This window comes from Zootoca vivipara, chromosome 7, assembly GCF_963506605.1.
Source record: "Zootoca vivipara chromosome 7, rZooViv1.1, whole genome shotgun sequence".
Classification (NCBI taxonomy): Eukaryota; Metazoa; Chordata; class Lepidosauria; order Squamata; family Lacertidae; genus Zootoca; species Zootoca vivipara.
In genome coordinates, this window is record NC_083282.1 from 40,752,506 (window position 1) to 40,778,503 (window position 25,998).

General features: G+C 42.5%; 1 protein-coding gene across 1 annotated transcript in view; it reads right to left on the bottom strand.

Annotated features, from left to right (window-relative positions):
• RNF11 (ring finger protein 11) overlaps positions 1–24,230 on the bottom strand; it is a 35,109-nt gene extending 10,879 nt beyond the window's left edge. Inside the window, exon 1 of the mRNA XM_035121605.2 lies at positions 23,646–24,230. Coding sequence (XP_034977496.1) covers positions 23,646–23,768 — 123 coding nt within the window. The 5' untranslated portion in view covers positions 23,769–24,230. The remainder of the gene's footprint in view (positions 1–23,645) is intronic.
• Positions 24,231–25,998: the final 1,768 nt, after the last annotated feature.

Consider the following 25,998-nt stretch of genomic DNA (forward strand, 5'->3'; position numbering starts at 1 on the left):
AAAAGTAGCGGGAGCCACCACCACCACGAAAAACTGGGCGCACAGCCCGGAGCAGCCGCCCGGGCCATCCAGGAGCCAGAATTCGGCCACTGGGCCCTGGCAGCAGCAGCGCTATTGACGGGGAAAAATTAGGAACCAAACGGCAGGCGCAAAAAGTGCGCGAAAACAGGGTGGGGAGGGATACGCACTCCAAACACAAGCTTTGGAGGGGGTAAAGGAAGAAATACCCCCCGCACCCCCCAGCCGAGCCTGGGCTGTAAAGGTAAAAAAGGGGGGGACTTTGGCTTCGGGAACAGGGGGGGGGAATTAGGGATAAATTAAGGATCAAAGGGAGGGGGGAAGGAACAATCAATTAGACAAGGAATAAAAGCCCCCCACGCGCCGCTGCCACCGGAAAAGGCCGAATGTTCTAGCGCCCGTTTATTTTATAAGTTGACTCTGTATTTTGGTTGGAAAGTTTTTGTATTTCTTCTTTTTTGTATTTTGTATTCATACAGTACATATTGGAAAATAAAAGAGTTTGCTTTAAAAAGAAAAAATCCACCACGTTGCAATCATGGGTTTTGGCATCAAAGAATAAAGTTGCACATTACAGGAGGCAAATTATGCAAAGAACTCCTCCTCTAAATGTGTCCCACACTCTGTTCTTCTCTCACTATAATGAATTTATAATTTGAAATAAATTGCTAATGTAATGCTGAGCTAATGCAAGAGCCCCCAAACCTGGTGGGGCTATCAATGGTCCCTTGATCTTTAATGGCACAGCTGCCCTCGCACTTCTGGTGAAACTCTTCTAGAAATCATTGCTGCCTAGGAACACAAGAACTGCTGCACTAGGTCAGACCAAGGGTCCCATCGCCAACAGCAAGGACAGGTCCCAGGGTTCGGAGAAGCGCTGCGCAAGCCCGGGATGTTCTAGCGCCCGTTATTGAACGGGCTGAAATACACTAGTTTATTTATAAAATACTATATACCAGTGTTTCTCAACCTTTTTTGGGCCACGGCACACTTGTTCCGTGAAAAAAATCACGAGGCACACCACCATTAAAAAAGTTAACAAATTTAACTCTGTGCCGCCCTATATTGTAATTATGACTATAAGAAACACTTGCCAAATATTGCTTTCCGGTGGGCCAGCACTGTGTATTGGTGGCCGCCACGCTCGTTTGCATTGAGCTTTGGGAAAGAGGAGGAGAAATATTGCTTTCCGGCGGGTCAGTTTTGTTTATTGGCGGCCGCCAGGCTCGTTTGCACTGAGCTTTGGGAAAGAGGAGGAGAAATATTGCTTTCCGGCGGGTTAGTGCTGTTTATTGGCGGCCGCCAGGCACGTGACAATGCAAATCGCCCTTCTCGTCGCCGCACGTCGCGGCACACCAGCCAGCGTCTCGCGGCACACTAGTGTGCCGCAGAACAGCGGTTGAGAAACGCTGCTATATACCACTATATAAAAATATCTAAGGGGCTTCTGCTAAGCGATAGAGGGAACCAAGTAATGCAGGTGCCACTACTGAAAATACCCGAGCATGCATAACTTCCCTGCCCCACAAAGCAAAGGGATGTGCAAGAGGATTTCTGTTGATCTCAAATGTGTGGCTGGATTCAAACAGGGTCCTGCACTGAACCACCAAGCCACAAATAAATTCCTGTGTACTGTAGATAGTTATCTGTCTCTGTATTATTTACATAAAAAACCATAGCTGTGATTCTTTCCATGTCTTGAGACTGTATACTTTTTTCTTTTCCTAGAAACTAAACTCATAGCTAATTTTGAAAAGGTAAAAATAAAATTATTTTGTGTGTATTGCTGAATGCATATAACTACAATAAACTTCATTAAATTTCTGCATTTTAAAAAATATAAATTACCCCAAGACAATGGGGCTGGAATCTGACTATTCATCCAGCCAATGAAAATTCTGGAAACTGGTAAAGAATTAAGTGAAGAGCAAGAAATAATAATTATTTTAATTATTAAAGCTCCTTGTTACAAGCAACTGATTTCTGCACTTCAATTATTGCACAGCATGCTTCCTCATTCCAGGATAATGTCTTAGGGTACAGTTCAGCCTGATGAGTTTAGCGGCTCATCAGTGCTGCTCTTCACTTAGTTCCTGTCCCTACCAGGTGTGATAAATTTCATTTTATCTGGCAAAAGTCCCATATTCGGCCTCATTGGAAAAGAACATGCAGCAGTATAGTTCAGATCCAAATCTCCAAGGTGCTTCACATGGACAGCCCCAGCTTGTACCTCTTTAATGAGGTACAAGCTTTTGAGAGAATAAAAAATTCAGGAAATGGAGTGCAAACAGCAATAAGATTCACAGGATGTGGTGTGGAGTATCAGAAGCAGTTGCATAAACAGATGTGCCAGTCTGAATGTTGTTTTGTTTTGAAGTGGAAGAAGGGAAGGGTCTACATAAAATTTATTGTTACCAGGAGCTTCTCAAAATCCAGTAAGTCACGATTTACACACTATAGAAAAAACTTAATTTTAAGCACTGCAAATTGAGAAAGTGCTGTGTTTGTTTGCTGAGGACAGCAGAAAGGTTGCACAGCCTGGTCTGGAAGCCAAAAGCATTTGTCTTGAGAAAACTGCAAAAATAACTAATTTCCAAGTGGCAATGAACAATACAACAACAATGGATGTGACCCCCACTTAATCCCTGCTTCCCTCCAAATCCCAGCAGCCTTTCTATGGAAGTCTGTTCATGCTTCCACCTGCCTTGCATATTAACTGTAGATTTATAGAGATTGCCTCTTGGACTGAATAAACCATTCCTGTTAACAGCAGCCTTGCCTGGGCAATGCAAAATATTGTGCAAAGCAGCCAAATTAAACACTGCCTGGCAGGACTGGCTTTACCACGAAGCCAATGGGATAGAGCGGGATGAAGAGGGTGGCATCATTTTACCCTGTAGACAGGAGAAAGTATTTCCTTCCTTAATAGTTTATTTACCACTGCTGCTTGCTTGCTCCTCTCCTCCCCCCCCCCCAAACGCTTCCATCAGCCAGTGCCTGTGCCACTTCAGGCAGAAGAAAACAAGCCAAATCAAGCAACCGAAGTACCGGTAGCACATGAATCAGGCCAAAGGCTGTTTCTCCATATTTGGTAACTATGAGAAATAGAGAAACTACTCTATTCCGAACTTAAAAATGGAAAGCGTAATGCTGGTGGGTCAACAAAAGAGGTTTAAAGACTGTCTCAAGGCAAATCTTTAAAAATGTAGTATAAACATTGACAACTGGCAAACACTGGTCTGCGAGCACTCCAGTTGGAGAACAGCCTTTACCAAAGGTGTCATGGGCTTTGAAGAAACTCGATCTCAGGATACAAGGCAGAAACATGCTAAGAGGAAGGCACGCTTGGCAAATCCACACCGTGATCAACTCCCGCCTGGAAACAAATGTCCCCACTGTGGAAGGACGTGTAGATCCAGAATTGGTTTCCACAGTCACTTATGGACCCATTGTTAAAATCGTGTTTATGGAAGACAATCTTACTCGGCTATGAGTGATCGCCAAAGAAAAAGAAGAACTATGAGAAATGGAACCAGTAACTCATTCCACATTGGAAGCTACTTAAGTGAAGAGTGAGGGTTATGCCAACATTGTTAAAATTGGCTAAACTGTGTAGAACGTTGCCTGACATAAACAGCTTCCTAAGTAGAATGGCACCCAGACTATTCCAGTGTTTTGATAGATGCAGAAGTATGCATGCAACAAGAAGCAGGAACGGAACCACTGCAGTTACATTGTATGCAATATATCAGAGGGGCGTTACTTCCTTGACTGTTTAGATTTAATCATCAGCTTTCACTTTTACAGAACTATATCTGAAACCTCAGATACAAATACAACTCTTTTACTAAGCATAAAATCTACCTTCCAAGTATCATAACATGGGACAAGAGTGGCCAACCTATGAACAACCTATGGACTGTAATTCCCATCATTGCTGATCAGTGGTCGGGCTGATGGGAGTTGAAGTCTAATGACATCTGGAGGATCACAGTTAGCCAAACCTGATTCAGTGACTCTAGAACAAATCGGCTTGGAAAAACCCAAGAACTGTGCTTTGATGGTGTCAAAAGCTGCTGAGAGGTCAAGGAGAATTAACATCGCTACATTTCCCTGTCTTTCCCAATAGATGTCATCACACAGGGTGATCAAAGCAGTTCCTGTGCCAAAACCGGACCTAAGCCCATTTGAAATGGATCTAGAAAGTTGATTTCTAGAAAGCCTGGATCTTTCCAAGAAGGCCTGGATTTGATCCATGATTTCACCCCCTTATTAACAGTATGCATTTTTTTATTTTATTTTTACTGGCTTGATGTACTTTTCGGTTCTAAAAGTAGTCTGATCATTATTTCAACAGTTCTGCAAAGTTGCTCTACTACCAACAGTTTATGTATGATTTCAGATTCTTTGGATGATACTGGGGATACACAAACAAAATCAATATATGCACACCACACAAATTTAAAGTAAAGAATCAATGAAATGAACAAATCCCTTACATCCCTTCAGAACAGAGTTAGCAGGAATTCCTTGCTTTTGGAGATTGCAGTCAGGGAAGCTCATGTTCTCGAAGCTACGAACATGAGTTTGGCCAAACTGCGGGAGGCAGTGGAAGGCAGGAGTGCCTGGCGTGCTATGGTCCATGTGGTCATAAAGAGTCGGACACGACTAAACAACAACAAACAACAATCTATGTACAGTATGTCCCCACAACAGTTGATAGTTTAGAAATGTTGCCATTTGTGTTTCCTACAAATTCACTTTAATGTGAACATTGTTTCTGTTTGAGAAGCATATATACCATCCCTAGAATTTTTACAGACTGAGCATCTCCATGCTGGTTGGCCATATGTCTCATACTCATTTAACCTTAATCAACAGATGGGCATTTCTGGCAGATTAATGTCTATCTGCATAAATAGGGAACCATGTGTGAGGGATCACATTTGGAGAGAGGCCATAGCTTAAATGATAGAGGACATACCTTGGAAGCAGAACCTCCCAGGATCAATCTCATATCCAACTGAAATATTCAGGTAGAAAGATCTTTGCCTGAGACCCTAGAAAGTTGCAGTCAGATTAGGCAGTACTGGCTCACTAGATAAATATTCTGACTTGGTAACAGGCAACATCCCTGCACAATTCACTCTCAGCACCAACCTAGTCCAAATCATAGCTGCCAAGTCTCCCGTATTCCCTGGGAAAGCCCCATTTTTCCAGCAGTTCCCAGCAGAAAAAACGGATTTTTTTGTTTTTCCCCGGTTTACTTACTGGCCGGGGGGGAGGCTCCTTCTGCGCATGTCTGGAGTCTCTGGACATGCGCAGAAACGTTTTCTGGCGTGGTGGCCATTTTGGAACTGGGCAGAGCATGCTCAGAAGCGACTCTTGATGCTGCTCTGCCCAGTTCCAAAATGGCTGCAGCGCAATGGCCCTTTTGGAACGGCAGAGCAGCATCAAAAGTCACTTCTGAGCATGCTCCGCCCAGTTCCAAAATGGCGGCAGCGCTACTTCCGGTCCAATCCCTTATTTTTGAGGCAGGAACTTGGCAGGTATGGTCCAAATATTTCCATCACTTATTGTTCTTGGGTCTAGCCACAATCTATTTTATAATATACACTGTAGGAGTTACCATCTGATATGTGTGCCTGTGGGTTATTCTGCTGTTTCTTATTTAAACCAGATCACCCAACTTCTGTCCAAGATGGAGGTGAAAGTTACTTAAGTGTTTTGTGTGTAAGACCAAACCTCCAAGTTCTTCCCTTTAAAATTGGCTAGATATCTTGGTGGGGCTTTTTTTGCTGCAACACTACTGTTGTTTAGCATTATGTGCACAAACTGGAACAAGCCTTAGGCTTGTTCTCATCTCTCTCTGGCCACGGCAACAAGATCTGTAGCTGACACTTCTACTGTTACAATAACCATAGCTCCCTACTTGGAAGGACTCTGCAACAGCAACTAAGACACCATCCATTCTGTGAGGATCAATGACCAAATAAGACAAATTAATGGTGTGCATGGGGCTACACAAAAAGGACCCCATTTACCCTAAAAAAATTGCAGATTGAGTTCATTCTAGCTCCCTAGAAACAGAGTAAAGTACATACAAAAAAACCCCCACATCTTGCTTGATTAAAGCAATTACCTTGTTAATTGATAAGGCTCCAAAGTGGAGTATCCAGATGTAAAAGAGGGCAAGGTTTCTGCACCTTTAGCAGCAGTCATGCAAGCTACTCCTGCTGAAATTCCATCTTCTACACAACCAAGGTGCTTGAGCCCTACCGTAGTTTAGCCCCTAATCCAAAGATGTAAAATGTTTCTCTCAAGTTGCAATAACAATTTCCCTCACAGATGAGGGAAGTAGACACTCCAATTTTACCATACAGCTTACATTTTTTGTTTTGCTTGTTGCAACAGCTGAACAGCAACCAAAAAGCACTTTGAATGTTGAATAAAATGTGTTTACACTAATGTATCAGATATGGAAAGTACTATATTCCTTTTTGTGCTAACCCAAAGCTTATCCCTGCTGTGACTGTGCATTTTCCGTTTCCAGGGCACAAGTCCAAGAGTGATCTCATTCAGAGCTCAACCACTTATAATACAGAATATATATTTGCACTAAGGACACATGCAAGAAAGAAATATATTCACTCAGGTGGTTGATAATACTTTTTAAAAAACTTCCAAAAACTGGTCACTGGTATTTTATTTTATTTTTAAAAAAGCTGTGCCTGGGGACAGATAATCAGGTTCTGTATCCACAGCAGTGACCAGAGGAGGAATGACTGCTGAGAGGAGCGCAGACAGTAGCGTAGGAAGATAGGGGCGCGCCACCCTAGGCAGCGCGATCCCAGGGGCGCCATCACTGGGTGCCCCGCCCCCCCAAACACACGGCCATCCCCAGAACGCACGCCACGTCCCTGGGGGCAGCGCGCCTGCTCTCCGCCACTGAGTGCAGAAAGAAAAGCCATTGCACACCTGCATCAGCACAACCAGACACCTTCATCTGTCCCAGCTGCAACAAAACGTGTCTACAGCCAAAGGGACATTCTTCCATTGTCTGCCAAGACAGAGAGATGCCAACTCTAAAAACACAGATTGCCTAGGTTCAAGAAAATATTTTCTTAGCTGCTAGGAAATGAAGTGTAATACTATGGTTAATAACATGAACTGTGAAATTCATGGTTCAAATATAAGACCAGTCTACCTTTCACTGCTGTTGTAAGGAATATCAGGTCAATGTATGGGAATTGTTTTGTGCATTTATAAGCCAAAGCAGCATGCTGTATGCAAAGGATTAAGTATCTAGCTGTATTAGCATACCAACATACTGTAAACTGGGTGGATTAGGATTTTTTTCACGTTCTAAATAAATAGAGCATTTCACTCCAAACTTTAGGTTTTGATCAAACACAAGTACTGATGACAAAATGGCAGCCTCAGCCTCTGATCTCCCACTGGTTTGAAAGCCTCAGCCTCTGATCTCCCACTGGTTTGAAAGCCAACTGTTTTGAGTTCAGAAAGTAAGACTTAATTGCAAACTAGCAAAAAAACATAACAAAACAATTTCCCCCCCAAATACAAATATGTTATATTGCTAAATCTGAGAAAGGTTTATTTATACACACAATATTCCTTTAATATCATGCATGCTAGATTTTTAGTTTGCTGTAGATTGGTTAAAGAAGGTGCTTTTTATATTAACACTCCTATATTTTGATAGTGTTTAGCACAGCTGAGATCAAATTATGATCACTACTTTTCCTAACAAGTAAACCAAAATTATCATGAGAATATTTTAATGCTAGCCAGTATCTCTCTAGTTGTAACATCTGAGGAACAACATAAATGCAGCCATAGTTGGAGGATTTCAAATCTACATGCCTGACATCCTTCACAGTGCATTTAAATGCATTTAACCAGATTTTAGAAAAAATACCATAGAAATGAAGCTATTGAAACTGAATTTTGGATGGTGATTATTTAAGAAAAAATACATCATCATCAAAACTGTTGGGCAAGATGCACGCAAGTCACTGCAGTTCTAAAATCACAACTCAAGTCTCCTGACTCCTAGTCCACTGACTTAGTGCCTGAATTACTTATTTTAGGCTGCTGTAATACTGCAGCACTATGAAAATATCATTGCCAAAGCACTAACTGGAATTTTATCTAAAGGAAACATAAAACAACTGAAAAGGCTGATTGTTCATTCTGGTCCAGAATCTAGCTAATGCTGGGTGTTCCTGGTTAGATCCTCGGGGTATTATGTAATGCTTCCCATAGATCAGTTAGAAAAATGCAGGCATCTCAGAAATCAGCCACCAACGCAGCCCTGCAGAATAATCTTATCATTTCTCTTACAGTCATGAGGGCAGAAGGAAATAAAAACTAAATACCAAACAAAACCAACCTCCACAACACTGCAGAATCATCCATGTGTTAGACCACAGATCAACACACACAATACCACCATACCTATGAACCACAGACTTGTGATTTTCGTTTATTAACTGCAGTAATGTCATTAAATCTTGGCTGTGAGTCCTGGAAGATCTGCTCCTTTATGGGCCTTTTCCCACCTGGCCTGGGAAAACAGGGTCCTGACTGACTCCACTTACAAAGGCTGAAGATGCTGGAGAGACGATACTGGCTGTATTAGTGGAGACCGAGGTCATCAAGCCTGAGCGACTATTGGCAGTAAGAGCAGAAATATATGTTCTATGTTTAAGATATTATATTCTCTTGCCAACTATGCTGTTTCAAATGTGCAGTTTATTTGACTTCATTTAGTAATGTTTTCTTTTGCAATGTTTAAGGTATTTTTTTGTTAGCTTTGCTATGTTAAATGTGTATACTGTACATGGCCTCCTTTGTATTGTTTTATTTTGAAACTTATAAAGAAATGTGATGAAATGAATAATAAAAATAAGCACTCTTATTCTGTTTTTTAAAAAAACAAAAACCACAAAGAGTTACTTCCTGTATTATTTTTCACATATGGGATGACTGTCAAATGTCAGTTCTGTGACTTGTATATACACATATATAGATTCAAAGAGTCTCAAAAGTATTCCAGTGTTAGAGTTCACGAATCAGTGACTTGTACTAATTAAAATATGGAAGTAACTTGAGCAAGTCATCTCATGCCTGCAATAAAACATGAAAGAAAGTCCTATGTGACACCAGCTTGGAGGCAGAAGATGCAAAGTGTTATGCCAGTTTCAAGACAAAGTATTGGACACAATTTAAATAGACCACCACAATGCAATATGAAATTGCATTACAGACAATTACTAAAAACCTCATAATCATTAATACCCAGAAATAAAACAATATACCAATATTGCTATGCTGGCTACTCAGCCTAGCAGAGATGTGGTGCTGCTTCCCTACAACCATAGCTTGCATATTAAGAATCAGCCTTAGGAACATTCACAATCCATCTCTTCCGAGTGTGAAATGCTGCCCTTCCCTCCATGGTTGTCCCACAAGACTAGGGCCCTGCAGGACTTGATCTCCTTCCGCAGGGCCTGTAAGACAGAGCTATTCTGCCTGGACTTCAATTAGAATTAGCCTGATCCTCTATTCTCTATTCCCCCTTCCCTTTCTTCTAACCCTTTCTGGGACCCCACATTTAAATTCTTCCCTGGTCTCCTTGCTGGCCCTAGTAGGACCAACTTGGCCAGTAAGCCCTGGTGATCATTTGATGTCTACTGACGGTTTTGTCCCATCCCCCCCACCGAAATGATCCCTGAATTTTTGAATTTTATTGATATTGATGCTGTATTTTATGCTGTTGTATGCTGTTTCTAGGTTGCATTTTAATCAATGTTTTATATTTGCTGTTAGACACCCTGAGCCTGGTTTTTAAACTGGGAAGGGCAGGGTATAAATAAAAATGTATTATTATTTATTGTTCTATGTTTGCACCAACTCATCAAAGAAATGCAAGGGGAAGTTTTGCTCACAAAGGTGTAACTTTTGCTCATGTTTTTCTAAATAACATATCCTGCACTACAGAGTACTTGGTGCTGTTTAAATTTCTTTGTACAGTATACATATAGGGACTTGTTGGCTTGGGAATACTTATTAAGACTAGCCAATGTCCTAGTGTGTACAAAAAGAGCTCTATATCTTGGCAATGAGAGCTATATAGTATATTTTAAACAATGCTGTTATGTTATGGCTGCTAGAGAACGAGTATAATTGGGCTGTTACACTCCAAACCAAAAACTAGTTCATCTTATACAAATTTGTGTGTTAATTATAAGATTTTTACCCTGTCCTTTCTTCCTTAGGAGCACAGGGTAACTTACACTAATAAGCAGCAAAACAACTCATCATACCATAAGGTGTTCAACATTGACTATTGTCAACTGCAGCTCCCCCATTTAGCAGGCACTGCATATTACTTCAAAATGTGGTAAGCCAGCCCTGCGGAAAGGATGGGGTGATTCCTGTTCGTTTATCTGAGTGAGGCCCTGGACTTCTTCCCTAAAATCGTTCCCTGATGGCACAACTGTTTGAATTGTGGTTCCACTTATCCCATAGTTAGTACTATTAGTTCCAACATGACTCTGGAAGATGTAGTTTAGTGACTATAGTCTTAGTCAACTATCTTGTTGCAGGCATTTTGGCACAGTATCAAGCCTGCAATTTGGCAGCTTGTCATTTTAGATATCTTAGCTTAAATAGAGGAGTGACTGAGAATAGCTGTTCTGTATTAAACTACAAGGAGAATGTAGCCAGAATACAATTGTGCTACCAAAGCTGGAGTTCAGCCAATACATCTTGTTGAAACATAATGAGATGTTTGAAGTTCAGTCAAACAACAGTGTATCACTTCTGCTGTAAATTCATTGTCCCAATACTAGAGATTACAATAGAATAGCTGAGTAGATTACAGTTTCTTACAGCAATTCAGCATCAAAGTGGATTAATAAACTCTAGCTGGAACAGCCATACAAAATAAAATCACTAATAACCTTTGTTTTCCCCTCATTTTACCACGGGTATGTTGGGACACCAGAGCTTTAAAGCAGGCCATCACCCTATTAAAGAAAATGAATACTGGAACTGTTTTCAAATTGAAGGGCAGCATATAAATTCATAAAATAAATTAAACATGTTGGAGATAAGGACCAGGATGCTAAATTCTCTTTAAAAAACAACTACTGTTCTAAACTCTATAGTTTTCTTAATCCTTGAGCTCTGCTGACACTGATAAACAGGCATGACACTAAGTAAGTTTCTTGAAGCACTTGAGCACCTCTGAATGTAAGTGATGACACAGACAATTAAAACTGAAGAGCCCACAAACCAAATTAGGTTTGTAAGGCATTTGGTTTAGCTCATTTTTAGAATAATACTGGAATGGCAATCATATGACATAGTTTTTATGCTCAAAGAGTCCTCAGGGACTGAATGCAGATACAGGCAGTGTGCAAACCTGGCACATGGCATGTCTCTCTGCATGCATGGAGGTCACTGCATTCTGTCTTCCATGCACAAATACAGTTGGAATGTGCTCTCCGTAGCTAGAGACTCGGAATTAAGCATTTTCTGCTGTATTTTCCCTAGAATAGAATTACATTTTTAATCAGTACAAATCATTTGCTGTGAAAGCGAACACAAGTTTTATAAGTGATATAGCAAAACTGAGCATCGAAAAAAGTACAATGTGACTTAAGCATTTTGAAAACAAAGCAGAGCAGCTCCCACTCCCCCACCCAAGCCCAACCATTTCCAGCACTCCACTATTTACCAAAGTCTGTTGCTTTGGAAACAAATCTACTGTAATAAATGACAGTTTTGAGAAGAGAAGGAAACACAGCCGAGTCCCATGACAGACATGAATGACGTTATTGTAACCATCGATGTCTCGTGAGTTTATCACCCACTTACATACATCAAAACAGATGCAAACACCCTCTAAATAATCTTTCACCAACGTATGGAGACCTGATGACACACTTACTGTAAACTGCCCAGAGACGCTTAATTATTGGTGAGTATATAAATATTATAAATAAATACAATTTCAAATATTAGTATTTTTACCTTTCAGGATCATAGTCCAAAAGTAATGTCCTTTTCCAGCACATGGTTACTGGAAAGCTTATATTTACTGCCAATGTTATACCACGTACTGAAAGGGTGGGAACAGTCAAAAGAGCTGACTTGCAGCTAAGCGAGGAGTGGAACCCTGAAGGAAATGAAAACTCATCTTCCTATGAAGAAGCCAGAAATAGCTTGCCCACTTCTATCTCATACAGAGTGAATAAAGACAACAATTAGACAAGTGATAATTTACCGAGGTGTGCATGTAACCACTTTATAAGCTGGTCATAGAATCGTAAGTTGAAAGGGACCCTGAGGATCATCTAGTGATTCTAGTCCAACTCCCTGCAATATGCAGCTATTCCTTACAGGGATCAAACCTGAAACCTTGGCGTTATCAGCACCATGCTCTAACCAACTTAGCTGTCCAGCTGTTGTATTGTCATTTGTTTTGTCCTGCGGAGTAGTGAGAGGAATCTTGTCATACCTCTGAACCCAATCAGAAATCTAGGAAAGCAGAGGAGTGGCAAGATTCTCCTCACCAGGGTGATAAAAGAGAATACAGACAAAAATCCAGCTTGTTAAATGGTTATTCACTCATATTCACTCACATCTACTGCTATTCAGGATACAAGAAATAATGGCACTTTCTCCTGGTAACCTCTTGGTGGGATTACTGCAGCGGTTGGGAGCTATTGGCCCTCCAGATATTGCTGAACTACAATTCCCATCAGCCCCAGCCACTGTGGCCAATGGCCAGGGATGATGGTAATTGTAGTCCAGTGACTTCCAGATAGCTAAAAAGGTAAAGGGACCCCTGACCATTAGGTCCAGTCGTGACCGACTCTGGGGTTGCGCGCTCATCTCGCATTATTGGCCGAGGGAGCCGGCGTATAGCTTCCAGGTCATGTGGCCAGCATGACAAAGACGCTTCTGGCAAACCAGAGCAGCACATGGAAACGCCGTTTACCTTCCCGCTGTAGCGGTTCCTATTTATCTACTTGCATTTTGACGTGCTTTCGAACTGCTAGGTTGGCAGGAGCTGGGACCAAGCAACGGGAGCTCACCCCGTCACAGGGATTTGAACCGCCGACCTTCTGATCAGCAAGCCCTAGGCTCAGTGGTTTAACCCACAGCACCACCTGGGTCCAGTGACTTCCAGATAGCTAGAGCCCTAAAATTTTGAAGGAAAAAGTGATATAAATATTTAGAAAAAAATAAACTACTCCTGAAGAACTGCTATAGATCTTCAGTGCAAATAGAGCATAAGCAAAGAACATATAATCAACAAGAGAACAACACTGAATGAGGATTTTGAAAGTCTCCCTTGAAAAATAATGGGAGGGGCTTTTTTCCCTAAAAAGCAGCAGCAGCATACTTTAACATAACTGATTGGCTTGATTTCTCCCATTAACCTACTTTGTAGCATCCAAGTGAGATGCCCCAACATTGCATAAATACACTAAAAAAGTAAACCCTATATAAAGACAAAGGTGGCTAATACGTTTCCACTATTTCATCTTTATTTTAAAAATTTTCCTGTTGAAATCTACCATACAGTCTCTCTCTCTCACACACACACACACACATCTGGCATTAAACAGGTATATTTTATGACTACAATTCTCTGAACATTATGAATGGGTAAGGGCAGTTTTACATAAGGCTCTCTAACCTCCAAGAATAGGCCCGGACCCTTAGGGATGCTCTTTTCAGTTGGCAAGAGAGGGAGAACTTTATGTATATAAATGCTGGGTCCAATCAAGTTCACTGGAATGTGACTTTTTCCATTACTAAGCCATGAAGTTATTGAGCTGGAACAGCTGCAGAAATTGAACTTTTATGACATCAGAAAGCTTCAAACCTCAGAAAGTTGAGCGCTAAAAGTGGAGCTGGAAACAACAAAAGCTTGAATGTCTGCCAAACATAAAATAAACTAGTTTCTAAATGACAGTTGTTCTTCTACTCAAAATTCATAAATTTAGTATGATCAAAAGGAATTTCATGAAACGATCATCACCCTGAATGGGCCTTATTATATGTAGCTCACCTCACCTACTAACAACTACACAGATGCAAGTCCACCGAGTTCAATGGGGTTTATAACCAAAGGATTATAGCCAAAGTGATGTACACCCTTCAAAGGGAAGGGGAGGGTGTGTGTGTGTTGTAGTGCGGAAAGGGTTAAAGCTAAGGGTTAAAGCTAAAGCTCTTACACCACGGGTGTCAAAGACAAGGCCCGCGGGCCAAATCCGGCCCGCCAGACCTCGTCATGTGGCCCGTGTAGCCGCCGCTTGCCTGCCCGTCACTTGCCTGCCCGTTCGCCCGCCGCTTGCCACTCGCAGCTTTCACCTCCTCTTGCTGCTTGCTGCTGGCTGCAGAGGCGCTTCCCTGCAATGCCTGCAATGCCCTGCAGGGGGCGCAGGGCCCCGCAGGCGGGGAGGCGGTGGAACCTGAGAGCGCGCGCGCCCAGCTCCTTCCCCTTCCTCGCCCTGTCGCACTTCCTCCGTTCCTCCGAGTCCGAGGCGACGAGCAGCAGCTGAAGCAGCGACGGCGCTGGCCGCCCGAGCGCCAGGGCCGTCTTCAGCTTATCTGGCGCCGCGTGGTGCACAGATTCCTCAAGCGCCCCCACCCTCACCCCCACCCCCACGTTTCCCTCTGGGCGGGCAGCGGCTGGAGGGCGGCTCCTCTGGCTGGACGGAGGCTCCGAGCACCGTGCATCGCGGCATGGTGGAGTCGGGCAAGCGCTGTGGGGCTGGAGGGCGGCTCCTCCAGCAGGGAGGAGATGCCGTGGAGGAGCTGGGAGCGTGTGAGAACCATGCACCCCTTTTTGAACTCCTGAACAACAAGAAGATATGATTCTGGGGTTTCAAAAGCAACTTTAAAAACCCAAACCAGAAATTTGTTTGTTACAGCAAATGGGGAGAAGCAGCAGTGAGACTGGGCGGGGATGAGAGGCAGAGAGAGTATGTTAAGTTTCAAGAGAGCAAGAGTGAGATCGATGGTGGGGGAGATGTTTAAGAGAGGAGAGAAGAAACTTTTTTTAAAAAATCTGCACTGATCGAGGGAGGATCTCCAGGATCTTTCCAGCAGTTCTCCCGAAGTAATCACCATGTAAACACAGCTGCTGCAAACCCCAGGAGTTACGAGAGAGAGAGAGAGAGAGAGAGCACTTTTACGCACGTATCTCTGCACCCTGCCGAGGTTCCCCCCCCCCGCACTCCGCTTTTCTTTTGAAAGGCGTTCCGAATGAGTGGAAAGTAATCACTGTGTCAGTTAAAGTGAGTGTTGCAGGGAAAGCGGATCCTAGGCGCTGTGTGTGTGTGTGTGTGTGTGTGTGTGTGTGTGTGTGTGTGTGAGAGAGAGAGAGAGAGAGAGAGAGAGAGAGAGAGAGAATGAATCCTGGGCTGTAAACGCCTCCTCCAAACACAGCTGCTGCAAACCCCAGGAGTTACGAGAGAGAGAGTGCTCGAGAGAGCTTTTACATACGCATCTCTGCACCCCGCCGATCTCTCGCTTTGGGTGGAAGGTGTATGTATTTAAGACCCAGACAAGCTGGACAGAGGGACCCTGCTTGGGCCGCTTTCCCACAGGGCCCTAATGCACCCCGGCTTCCTCGCCCCGGTGGAAGAAGGCGGCTCGCGCTCCACACTCTGCTCCACTTTTGTGCGCTTCATGGAAGCAAATTGGAGAGAGACCCATCGCTATCCTCGTCCTCCTTTCTCTACAACCCAGCCCACCAGTAGCAGATAACAGGAAGTCCAGGTAACTGGACTTCCATTAGACTGCAGCTTTGTGGGGAATTACATGACTGAATGCTCCTCCACTTTTAAAATAATACCCTAAGACAGAAATTTAAAAGTCAAGAAGATGGTGTCTAGTGTGTGTTTGTTTTTAATCTTTGATGATCTCTTCCCCATTCCCATGGAGGAATAGTCAAGCACACAAAATCCCATCTGCAGTCCAGAAATAATTTTGCTACATTGTTTCTTTATTTGTCCAGCCAATATCAATTTGATAGTAATCACTGAGACTTTCAGAAAGTGACACTTGACTACAGCCTATGTTGGAGCTAGGGGGAAAAAAAGATGATTCACACACTTGTTTTTACATAGTGATGACTGTGTGATGGAGCAGTTGTGAGCTATTATTTTTCTCATAGCAACTGGTCTTCTGAATGCCCACTAAATCACTGTGGTTTACCACGTCCTGGAGAATGTTCAGCGTACAAGTCAGGGTGAACACATGAAACTGCCTTATACCGAGTCAGACAATTGATCCACTGCCTACTCTGCCAGAGACTCTTCAAGGACTCAGTCTGCACTATACAATTGAAACAGTGTCATAGCATAATAATAATAATAATAATAATAATAATAATAATAATAATATATTATTTGTACCCTGCCCATCTGGCTAGGTTTCCCCAGCCACTCTGGGCGGCTTCCAACAAAAATTAAAAATACATTAAAATGTCACATATTAAAAAGCTTCCCTAAACAGGGCTGCCTTCAGATATCTTCTAAAAGTCAGGGAGTTGTTTATTTCCTTGACATCTGGTGGGAGGGCGTTCCAAGGGGACTACATTATTACAAAAAACATTACATTATTACAAAAAACAGTAATAATTGAATGCAGTGACAATAATTTATGATAATAAAGAGTGGACACATAGTCCTACAGATACAACTGGCCCTTTGAGGGTGACCAAACTGCTGATGCGGCCCCCGATGAATTTGAGTTTGACACCCCTGTCTTACACCATCCACAGCACCACTTGATAAAATTGTATCATGTTACAGTACTTGGTTAGAACAATGTGCTTCCAAGAACAAACATTATTGTTCCTAGAATGTCTATTACAATAAGATGTGATAGTTGTACAAGTGTGAAGAGCGACTTACAGTGGTACCTCTGGTTACATACTTAATTCGTTCCAGAGGTCAGTTCTTAACCTGAAACTGTTCTTAACCCGAGGTACCACTTTAGCTAATGGGGCCTCCTGCTGCCGCTGCACCACCACCACACAATTACCTCATCCTGAGGTAAAGTTCTTAACCCGAGTACTACTTCCGGGTTAGCGGAGTCTGTAACCCGAAGTGTTTGTAACCCGAAGTGTTTGTAACCCAAGGTACCATTGTACTGGATGGTGCCTGTGACATCATTGGTGACGAAAGACAAACTGCACTATTTCTCTGTTACGGCAGCACCATATTGCCACATTAGGAGAATGCAGTTTTACTATATCACTCAAAGGAATGACCTCTCATGTAAGTCTTTCAAATAAATAGGAACACCTGCCAGGATACCCCATTCTGGTAACCTTTCCTCTTTGTAGATTGTTCTATTTAGTTCTTCCAATGTATTTTACCTCATGGCTTTTGTACAATAGTTGTTAGAGGATGAAAATTTGAGTGTCCCTCTGCTGTCCCACTCACCCCTACTACCGGTACCAACCTAGGAACAGGACATTGTGCTGGATCAAAGTTAGTGCTTTGTGTATGTATAAAAACCTCAAAGGAAATGATATAAGTATATAAATGATATAAGTAATAAATGAAGTTTGCAAGTCCAACCTGAATATGGATCAGTGTTGGCATTCTATGTTTTGGGAGAATGTGTTTTTGCTGTTAAAGTCAGCCTGTACTGGTGGCTACAGCCTAGTTATGACAAAGTGAATAATACATAAAGATATTCTAACAAGAACAGGAAAGAAATTACAGACTCACAAAAAATATTTAAAATCATGACCTGATCTCTCTAGAACTTGTACAAATCAATAGAGCCTTGAGATCGTTTGCAGCTGGAAATGCCGTAACAAACATCAACATGGGTGCAATCACATGCCCATTTACCTGGCAGTAAACCCCTTTAACTCAATAGGCTTCCTTCTGAATGAACATGTATAGTATTGTTCTGCATATACGGTATGCCTTTATTTAGGAATGCAATGCTTTTCTAGGAGTTGATGGCAGTTTTTTAGGCTGCAGCCTTATGCTCATGGACACCGAGTTAGCTTAATGTACTAATTAGGACATACTTCTGGATGAAACATGCACAGGATTGAGCTATGTTATCCACTTCATAATGAAATATGCACTGGTGACTCTGGTTTTCAGTTATTATAGCCTATTTAATTAAAAGCTCCTTATGTTTAAGAGCCAGTGTTAAAGTATCAGATGAACCAGATCAATTATGTCAAATGCAACCTCAAAGTCTATTTTGATAAAGCAACACTATTTCAGGTATTCACAATATAGTTGTAATAAACACACACACACACACACACACACACTCAAAGAAAAAGTATTTAAATATTCAAGTTGAAACTAGCAATATGAATTCAACTTTCATATACAGGTATCTGCCAAAATTAAAGTGTCTGCAACACAGCACATTTCTCCATTGCTCTAATAGTTTTCAAGCTTAGTTCTAGCAATGGAATCACCATCTGTGCCACAACAAAAGCTATTTCACGCAGCACAGCACAAGTACACTAGCAATACTTGTGGCTTCCAGGCACAGGTGTAACTGGGAAACCACAAAAAGTGTGATGTAGCTCTAACTCTGGCCAACAGGGGGAACAGCAAGAAACTAGCCAGATGGGTTCCTGAACGCCAACTGGCCTGACAACAGCAGGTCATTACAAAGCCTGATATTATATGACCTTGTTTTGTTGAGTGACAGTCGAATAATGAATGATGATGATAATTATATGACCTTGCAGGTCAGGCACACTTCTTTGATTTAAGCAGAGCAACTCAGCGTCCAGCCTTATATTTCTCACTCTAAGCTTTTCCCAATACCCATATCATCTCCAATGACTCAGTAGGAACCTGACATGACAAAATATAATTATAGTATTGTCACAGGAGATCTTTTAGTTTGGAATCACGCTATACAAGCTAGCTCGTGTCATCATACTTCATCCCTACATTGAGTATGATGGGAGGAGTTCTTTTTCCAATTCCTTCAAAATCCTTAGCATCCCAAGTCTTTATGTAGCTTTACTGTTACACCTGAAACTAATCAAAAACTATTTCTAGGTTGTTTTTTCCTCATCTATCCATTCATACAGGGCTCACAAGGCAATAGTTAAGCAGCCATCTGTATCAGGCTAAGAAACATGATTTCCTTTACAATTGCTTAGCACTTAAAGGAACCATAAAACAATTCTTTGGGATCATTACTCTTTCTAAGCACATTTACTTTAAAATTTAAATCACTTCCAAATAAATGTGAATAAGCGGGAAAGCCAAAGTGGTGCATGTGAATACACAAGCATGCACACAAACCTCAAAGGAAAAAGGTCAAGAGACAATCAGAATAGGTTTTTTTTTATAAAAAAAAAAAGATAAGTAATTTAGAATTAACTTAGAAAAGCACTGGTTGGAAACTGTTTCCTATAGACAAATGAAAAGGTAAGAGACATTGTTGTCATGAAACTGAAGTAAATTACTGTATTCCTTTATTCACCAGTGTTATATACAAATATACTTTGTATATACACAAAAGTTTGCCACTAAGGATGATATGAAATATAAGAAGTATAACAGCTGTGGATATATATACTCGCCAATTATTACTACAAATTAGGGGGGGGAATATAATGGGAAACATGGGCAAAATAAAATAGTAGCATACAAATATATCTAAATGAAGTTTTGTGCCATCAGTTGCTAAATGTGGTATACAGTATAACAGAATACATTCTTTCCTGCCTCACCGTCTTCTGTTCCATTAGTGTGAGAGTTTATAACCTATATATTCAGGGTATAATTGGGGTATATGGGGGATAGGGGGGTAGTAGAGATAAGTGGATACAGAATTGCAGCTTAAGAATGTTCACTCGGAACTATCCACTGAATTCAATCATATTTACTCTTTAGTAAGTGTGTTAAGACTGCAGCTTTCTAACTTACGCATCTTTACCTAAAAGTAAGTTTCACTGACTTGAATTAGACAAAATCCAAAATAAGTGTGCACATAATTGCAGCTGTGCAGAGCCTATCCTATTCATGTTTATTGAGATAACCTACTGAGTTCAATGGAATATAAAGTACACCCAAGTAACTGTGCATAGGGAAAGCAGTCTTACATAGCAATACTCAGAAAGAAAAAGTTTAACTGTTTTCAGTGCCATCTATTCCCCAAAAGTGTGCAAAGTTACGCACAAGATATTGGTATCTTTCTATAACATCCCTGCATTCTCTTCTTTTGAATCATTCAAACAATCCATCAGAGCCAACCTATAATTATCATCTAAAAACACCTGTAGGTGACCGATATAAATTAAATACTTCCTGTAATTTTGTTAACTATGAATTATTTGAATATTTTGAATGACTTTTACATCCTGATATTAAATACATGGAAGTAAGTCCTTGCAACATGATAGTTGGAATGTGATCCTGATTAGTGCGCATGCCACATACATGCATGCACCCAAGGAAAAAATGAAAAACGCCAAATGAACAACCTCTTGTACATGCAAATATAGCTTCACTGGATGACTGCTAGTGTTTTTAGGAGCAGCATCTTTCCAAAATACCAAGGCTGCAATCATACACATGCATACTTCAGTTGGAAATGTATCTCACTGAACTCAATGGGAGTTCAAATGGCCTGGTCTACATGTCACATTAAAATCATAGTTTAAACAAAATATGGTTTAATGTGAATGTGCAATATGTAAAAAATTATTGTTCCACTCCAATGTTTGAAACACAGATATATAAACTAGGGGCCAAATGGCATCTTTAATCAAGATTGTAGAGCATTATGTACCATTCTACATTTTTCCATCTATGTGAGGCAGGGCTCCACAAGGTTACAGTTGCCAAAATGGAATGTCTAGTTGCCATTTTGGGGCAAGATGGCTCTAAAGTCTTATTTTTCAAATGATGAACTGACTGTGGTTGATTATCAGTTAAACATCTGGCTAGTGCAGATGACAACCTTGAACTAGGCTAAGAACTTTGAGAACTTGAAGAAAAGTCACTTGATCCACATATATATTGGCCTATTCCTGTCCCTTTTTCTTAATGGTCACTCAGACCATTCTTAACGTATGAATATTCTTCACAACTGAGCAGGGCAGTGGGGTGGGGGTTAAGTGAAGACAAGCCACAACAATTAACCATAGCGTTGTTCACTGCTCTTGTCATCAGGAGTTGAAGTTTTGCAGGACCTCCTCCATCAGCTCGAACAGCTCCAAGTCTTGGAAGGCAGGCTGCGCAAGCAGGTGTGAGAGCAGCAGGGACCGGTGCAGCCCTGCCACAGTGATCAGCCGACGGGGCAAGTGGGCAGGTGAGCAGGTGAGCAGCTGGCCTCCAAGCCGGGCTCAGCACAGCTGCTTGCAGCAGGACCCCAGCCCTGCCTCACATAGATGGAAAAATGTAGAATGGTACATAATGCTCTACAAAAGATGCAGTCTTCTGCTGCTATGCAACTGCATAAATCAACTAGCTTGCAGAAGAAGAGACTGCTCTTTTGCTGAAGCACTATGGTGTGAACCAGCTGACTTGCACCATAGCATGGCAGCAAAAAAACCCACTGCTGTGTACCAGCCTGCCAGATGATGGAGATATCGGGCGCCATCCTTGCGCCCAGGCATCTTCACTTGGTCGCAAGTGGCTGAAAGCCAAGTGCAATAAATTCCTGGGGAATTTTGAACATGGCTCCACTCCTGCTGTATCACCAGGAAACAAGTCACTCTCTGGCTTGCTGTGATGCCTGAACATGGGTTTGTGGTTTGTTTTCCCCAAACACATAATTGAGAAGTAAAGTAAGCCAAGATTCACACGTCACAACAAGTCAGACTGTCTTGTTTTCCAATGGGTCAGCAGCAGAAAGCAGCAGCGGACAAGCAAAGGGAGAACTTTTGAGCTGTGTGCACCAGCACCCTGCTTTTTTACTTTAAACCATTGTTTGTTTTTAACTATGATTTAATGTGCTAAACTCACCAGGCTTATGTTTGAGATGAGGGTGCAAATCACATTTCAAGATTCAGTGCTTGCTAAGAAAACATCTCATATCCTGTAAAAAATAAAGTGATATTGGGGGGGGGAGACTTATTTTATCTTAAATAAAATATGGAAATATAATTGCTTAGAATCTAAGCCTTATATCTTCATAAAATACTTCATTCTGTTTACAGCTGTTCTAATACCAAGGAATAAATCTAGATTAATAAACTGTTAGATGTAAATCAATGAGAAAAAAATAATTTATTGTTTCCGCAAAACAAAAACAAGTGTGGTTTTTCTGGTTATAAAATGAACGCAAATACAGATTAAAATTTCTTCTTCATATATTTTGACATCAGCAAAACTATTCATGAAAAACAATAAAAAGCTAATAATTCCAATTTTAAAACTTGCAAATTCATACCAGAGAGGACACAAGGGAAAGAGAATTAAGAGAAACACCCAGGAGGAAAATGTCATTGCCCTGGCCTGCTGTCAATCACACTTGGGAGAAATAGGATCTACTGTATTGCCATAAGAAAGTTCAAAATTAATGATTGGAGTTACTGCTTTTGCGTATAATGAAAGACAGAATAAAGAAACTGAGACAAAAAATACACTGTCTTCGCCTTAACAAGGTAATGAGACAAGAACAACACCAGACAGTGATGTCACTGCATGAAGAAACAAAGGAAGCTGCACAAGCTGAAAAACTAGAACCCCTGTTCTGTGGCCTGAATGAAGAGACTATATCTGAAATAATCATTTTAAAATGCCATAATTAAATTATCAGGTCCATAAAAACAGTGTCATCAATTAGGTGTGAAACATGCTTACACACAGAGGTAATCCCCACTGAAATTTGGAGCTTGCTTCCAAGTAGAAATGGTTACAATCGGTTTTATTCAACCCAAGATGTAGTTCTGTTTTATTTTTGTTGCTGTCATTTATATATTTTTCCCAGTACAGTGTTCCAAGCTCACTTCTGAAAGCTGTTTTCTATATATCTGCCTTTTAAAAAGGGAGATCGGCATAAGACAAACACAGTAGCATTTTAACGCTGAAAATCAGACAAGAGAGGCACAGAAGAAGAAACAAAGAAAGTCTCCCCCATCAGGCTGAAAGCAAGAGGTTCAGCTTCAAGAGAGGTCTGGGCAGTTGTCAAATTTAAAACCTCAGGAGTAGAATAAGCACTGGGGGTGGGTAAGGTGGGGGCAGAAGGAAGGCCCCCAATTTCTGACATTCAACTCATGAGGTACAAGTATTTTGGTTAACATCGATTCCTAGCCGTTGCATAAATGACACAAATATGAGGGATTTCCATTTAAAAAACAAAACACCACCCCCAACAAAACTGTGTACATCCACACAAATATCAATAAATGAAGCCTCTCCCCACCATGTTGTCCTGTGTTTTCGTGTTTTGTTTTGTTTTGGTAGCCTTCCTGTCCACCTTTTAAATTCCTCCCCCTCCCTCAACCCCAGCCCCGGGTTTGCCCGTCTGACACGCACAGCCGTTCTCACGACAACCCCGACCTTCTCTCAATTTGTTCTGTGTGTCCCCCTGCCCTTCTCCTCACCCCCAACACAAGGTACCTGATATGGCGGCGGAGGCTCCTGATCCGGCTCAGTCCCATCCCCATAGCTGGCCCTGTCCGACTGGGACTCGTGCAGCAGGGAGATGTCATCCGAGGTGGGGGATTTCAGGCAATTCCCCATCTTCCCCAAAGGGAAGTGGGGGCTCTCCTCTTCCCCCTCAGAGACACAATGGCAGCTCCGGTCGACGGCTTTCCTCCGGCCTCCCCTCAGCAGCAATAGCAGCAGCAGGAGCCCAGCTCAGGAAGCTCATGCCAGCCTGCCTAAGCAGCTTAACCCCGAGTCGGCTCGCCCCAGGGACCCGCTGCCTCCCCGCCCGCCCGCCTCCCCCTCTTCCTCGCCGCACTCCGGCGGAGAAATGGCAGCGGGGTTGGGGTTGGGAAGGGAAGGGAGAGAGGTCTCAGCCCTCGGCCGCCATTAGGGCCTCGGCAAGGGCTTGCTTAGCCCTCCGGCGGGGGGAACGGGCAGGGGAAGCGGCGGCGTCCAGGTATATACACAGAGCCCGTCTCCTCCCTCAGCCCCAAGCGCGGTTCTTCTTCCTGGTCACCAGCCTTCTGCGCACTGAGCTTTTGTCAGGCAGGCCTCTCTCGCTCGGGAGCTCCTCCTCCCGCCTCCCTCCTCCCGCCCTGATGTCTACAGGCCCGGCTTCTCTCACTGCACGCCTGGCCCCCACCTTCCCCTCCGAGCCAAAGGGAGAAACAAGCACCTTCAGGATCTGCGGCGGTGTGAAACCATCGGCTTTTCCCCTTCGCCAAAGGAGGCGTTTTGTCCCGACATGCTTCCCGTATTAAGTTCCCGTCAGATTACGTGTTTCATTCTAAAAGGAGCCCCCCACCCCACCCGGCACAGCTGTAGCACTTTTGTCTGGAAGGGGTAACGTTGCATCCCCTCAAATAAGCAGCAGCTGCTGGCAACCTTTCTCCGTTTAAGACCGTCGTTTTAATTCAGGGCAATTGTAGGGTGCCCGATCCTTTGTATGTATACTTCCTGAGAAATCCCAAAGAATTGCTGCCGGATAAATATGTTGGAGATGACAGCGTTAAGATAATATGTTGGCTACTTCCCCATTGCGTTGACAAGTGTTGTTTCTCCCACTGTGTTATTAGGTGGGGTGCATATTCAGACTGGCAATGGCGAGCATAAAACCAAGAGGCAACAATGGTTTTGTATTAACTATTTTTTAAAAAACAACACCACTAGTTTGTAACAATGGGGTTTTTTTGTGAGACACCAGAAATTATTCTCTAGCTTTGTTAATATTGTTGTAGGTTGGCAGGGAGCAGATTTCCCTAAATTGCGGAGTGCCAGATCCTCCCCATAATTCCTGGATTTAGTAAAAGTCAGAATTAATGAAAGTTTGATTAAACTTTGCCAAACACGGACACCCTCTGGATTTAGCTATGCTAACGAGCCAAGGCAGCTCTGCAGAGCTAGCTGGATGGGCCATTAGTACTGCCCTCTGCCAGGTGAGGGAGAGTAGGACCTCTTCTTTCCTTGGTGCTAGAGGGCAAAGGCAAAGGCCAGGTTTAGGGTTTCAACTCTGAATGATATTGGCTCTGAAGCATAGCTGTCAACTTCTCCCTTTTTTTAAGGGAAATTCCCTTATGCTGAATAGGCTTCCTCGTGAGAAAAGGGAAAACTTGACAGCTATGCTCAGGAGGTCCTTTGAGTCTGTAGGCAGGGAGGAGAAGGAGGGGCAGAACTCCATGTGATCTGGGAATGACAGCCAGGAGAAGAGATACACAGAGCAAGGCTTTTTGCTGTTCTTTGAATCAAATGCTGCACTTACGGAGGCCAGACCTGCTTGGAATGTGAATTCTCACAAATTAGCCCTTCATCTGGGTTCAAGTTGTACAAATAAACCATATATCATAAAGATGCCAGTCCCCACTGAGTCTTATTCCCAAAGGAAACACAAACCCTGGGTAAATGCCTGGAATCCCTGAAGTGCACCACTCAGCAGAGATTGGGGTGGTTTTGACCTATAAAGCCTTATGTGACTCACGACCTCAGCACCTGAAGGATAGCCTCTCCCACATGAACCAACCTGAACCCTGCATTCTTTACCCGAGGCACTTCTCCATGTGCCCCCTCTGAGGGAGGTGCAGAGGGTGGGAACACAAGGACGGGCCTTCTCAGTAGTGGGTCTCTGTTCTAGCAAGTTCTAGCAAGGCAAGGGGGCACCGGTAGGCTGCATCCACCAAAACTGATCCCATAATGTTGCAACAGACACTGCACCTCAGTGGAGACTGCAGTGGATGTGGCATCAATATTGCTATAAAGGTGACTTTAGCCTTGAAGTGCCTTGCAAAGCATACACAGTGGGTTTCCGAAGAGTCTAAAACTCTATTCC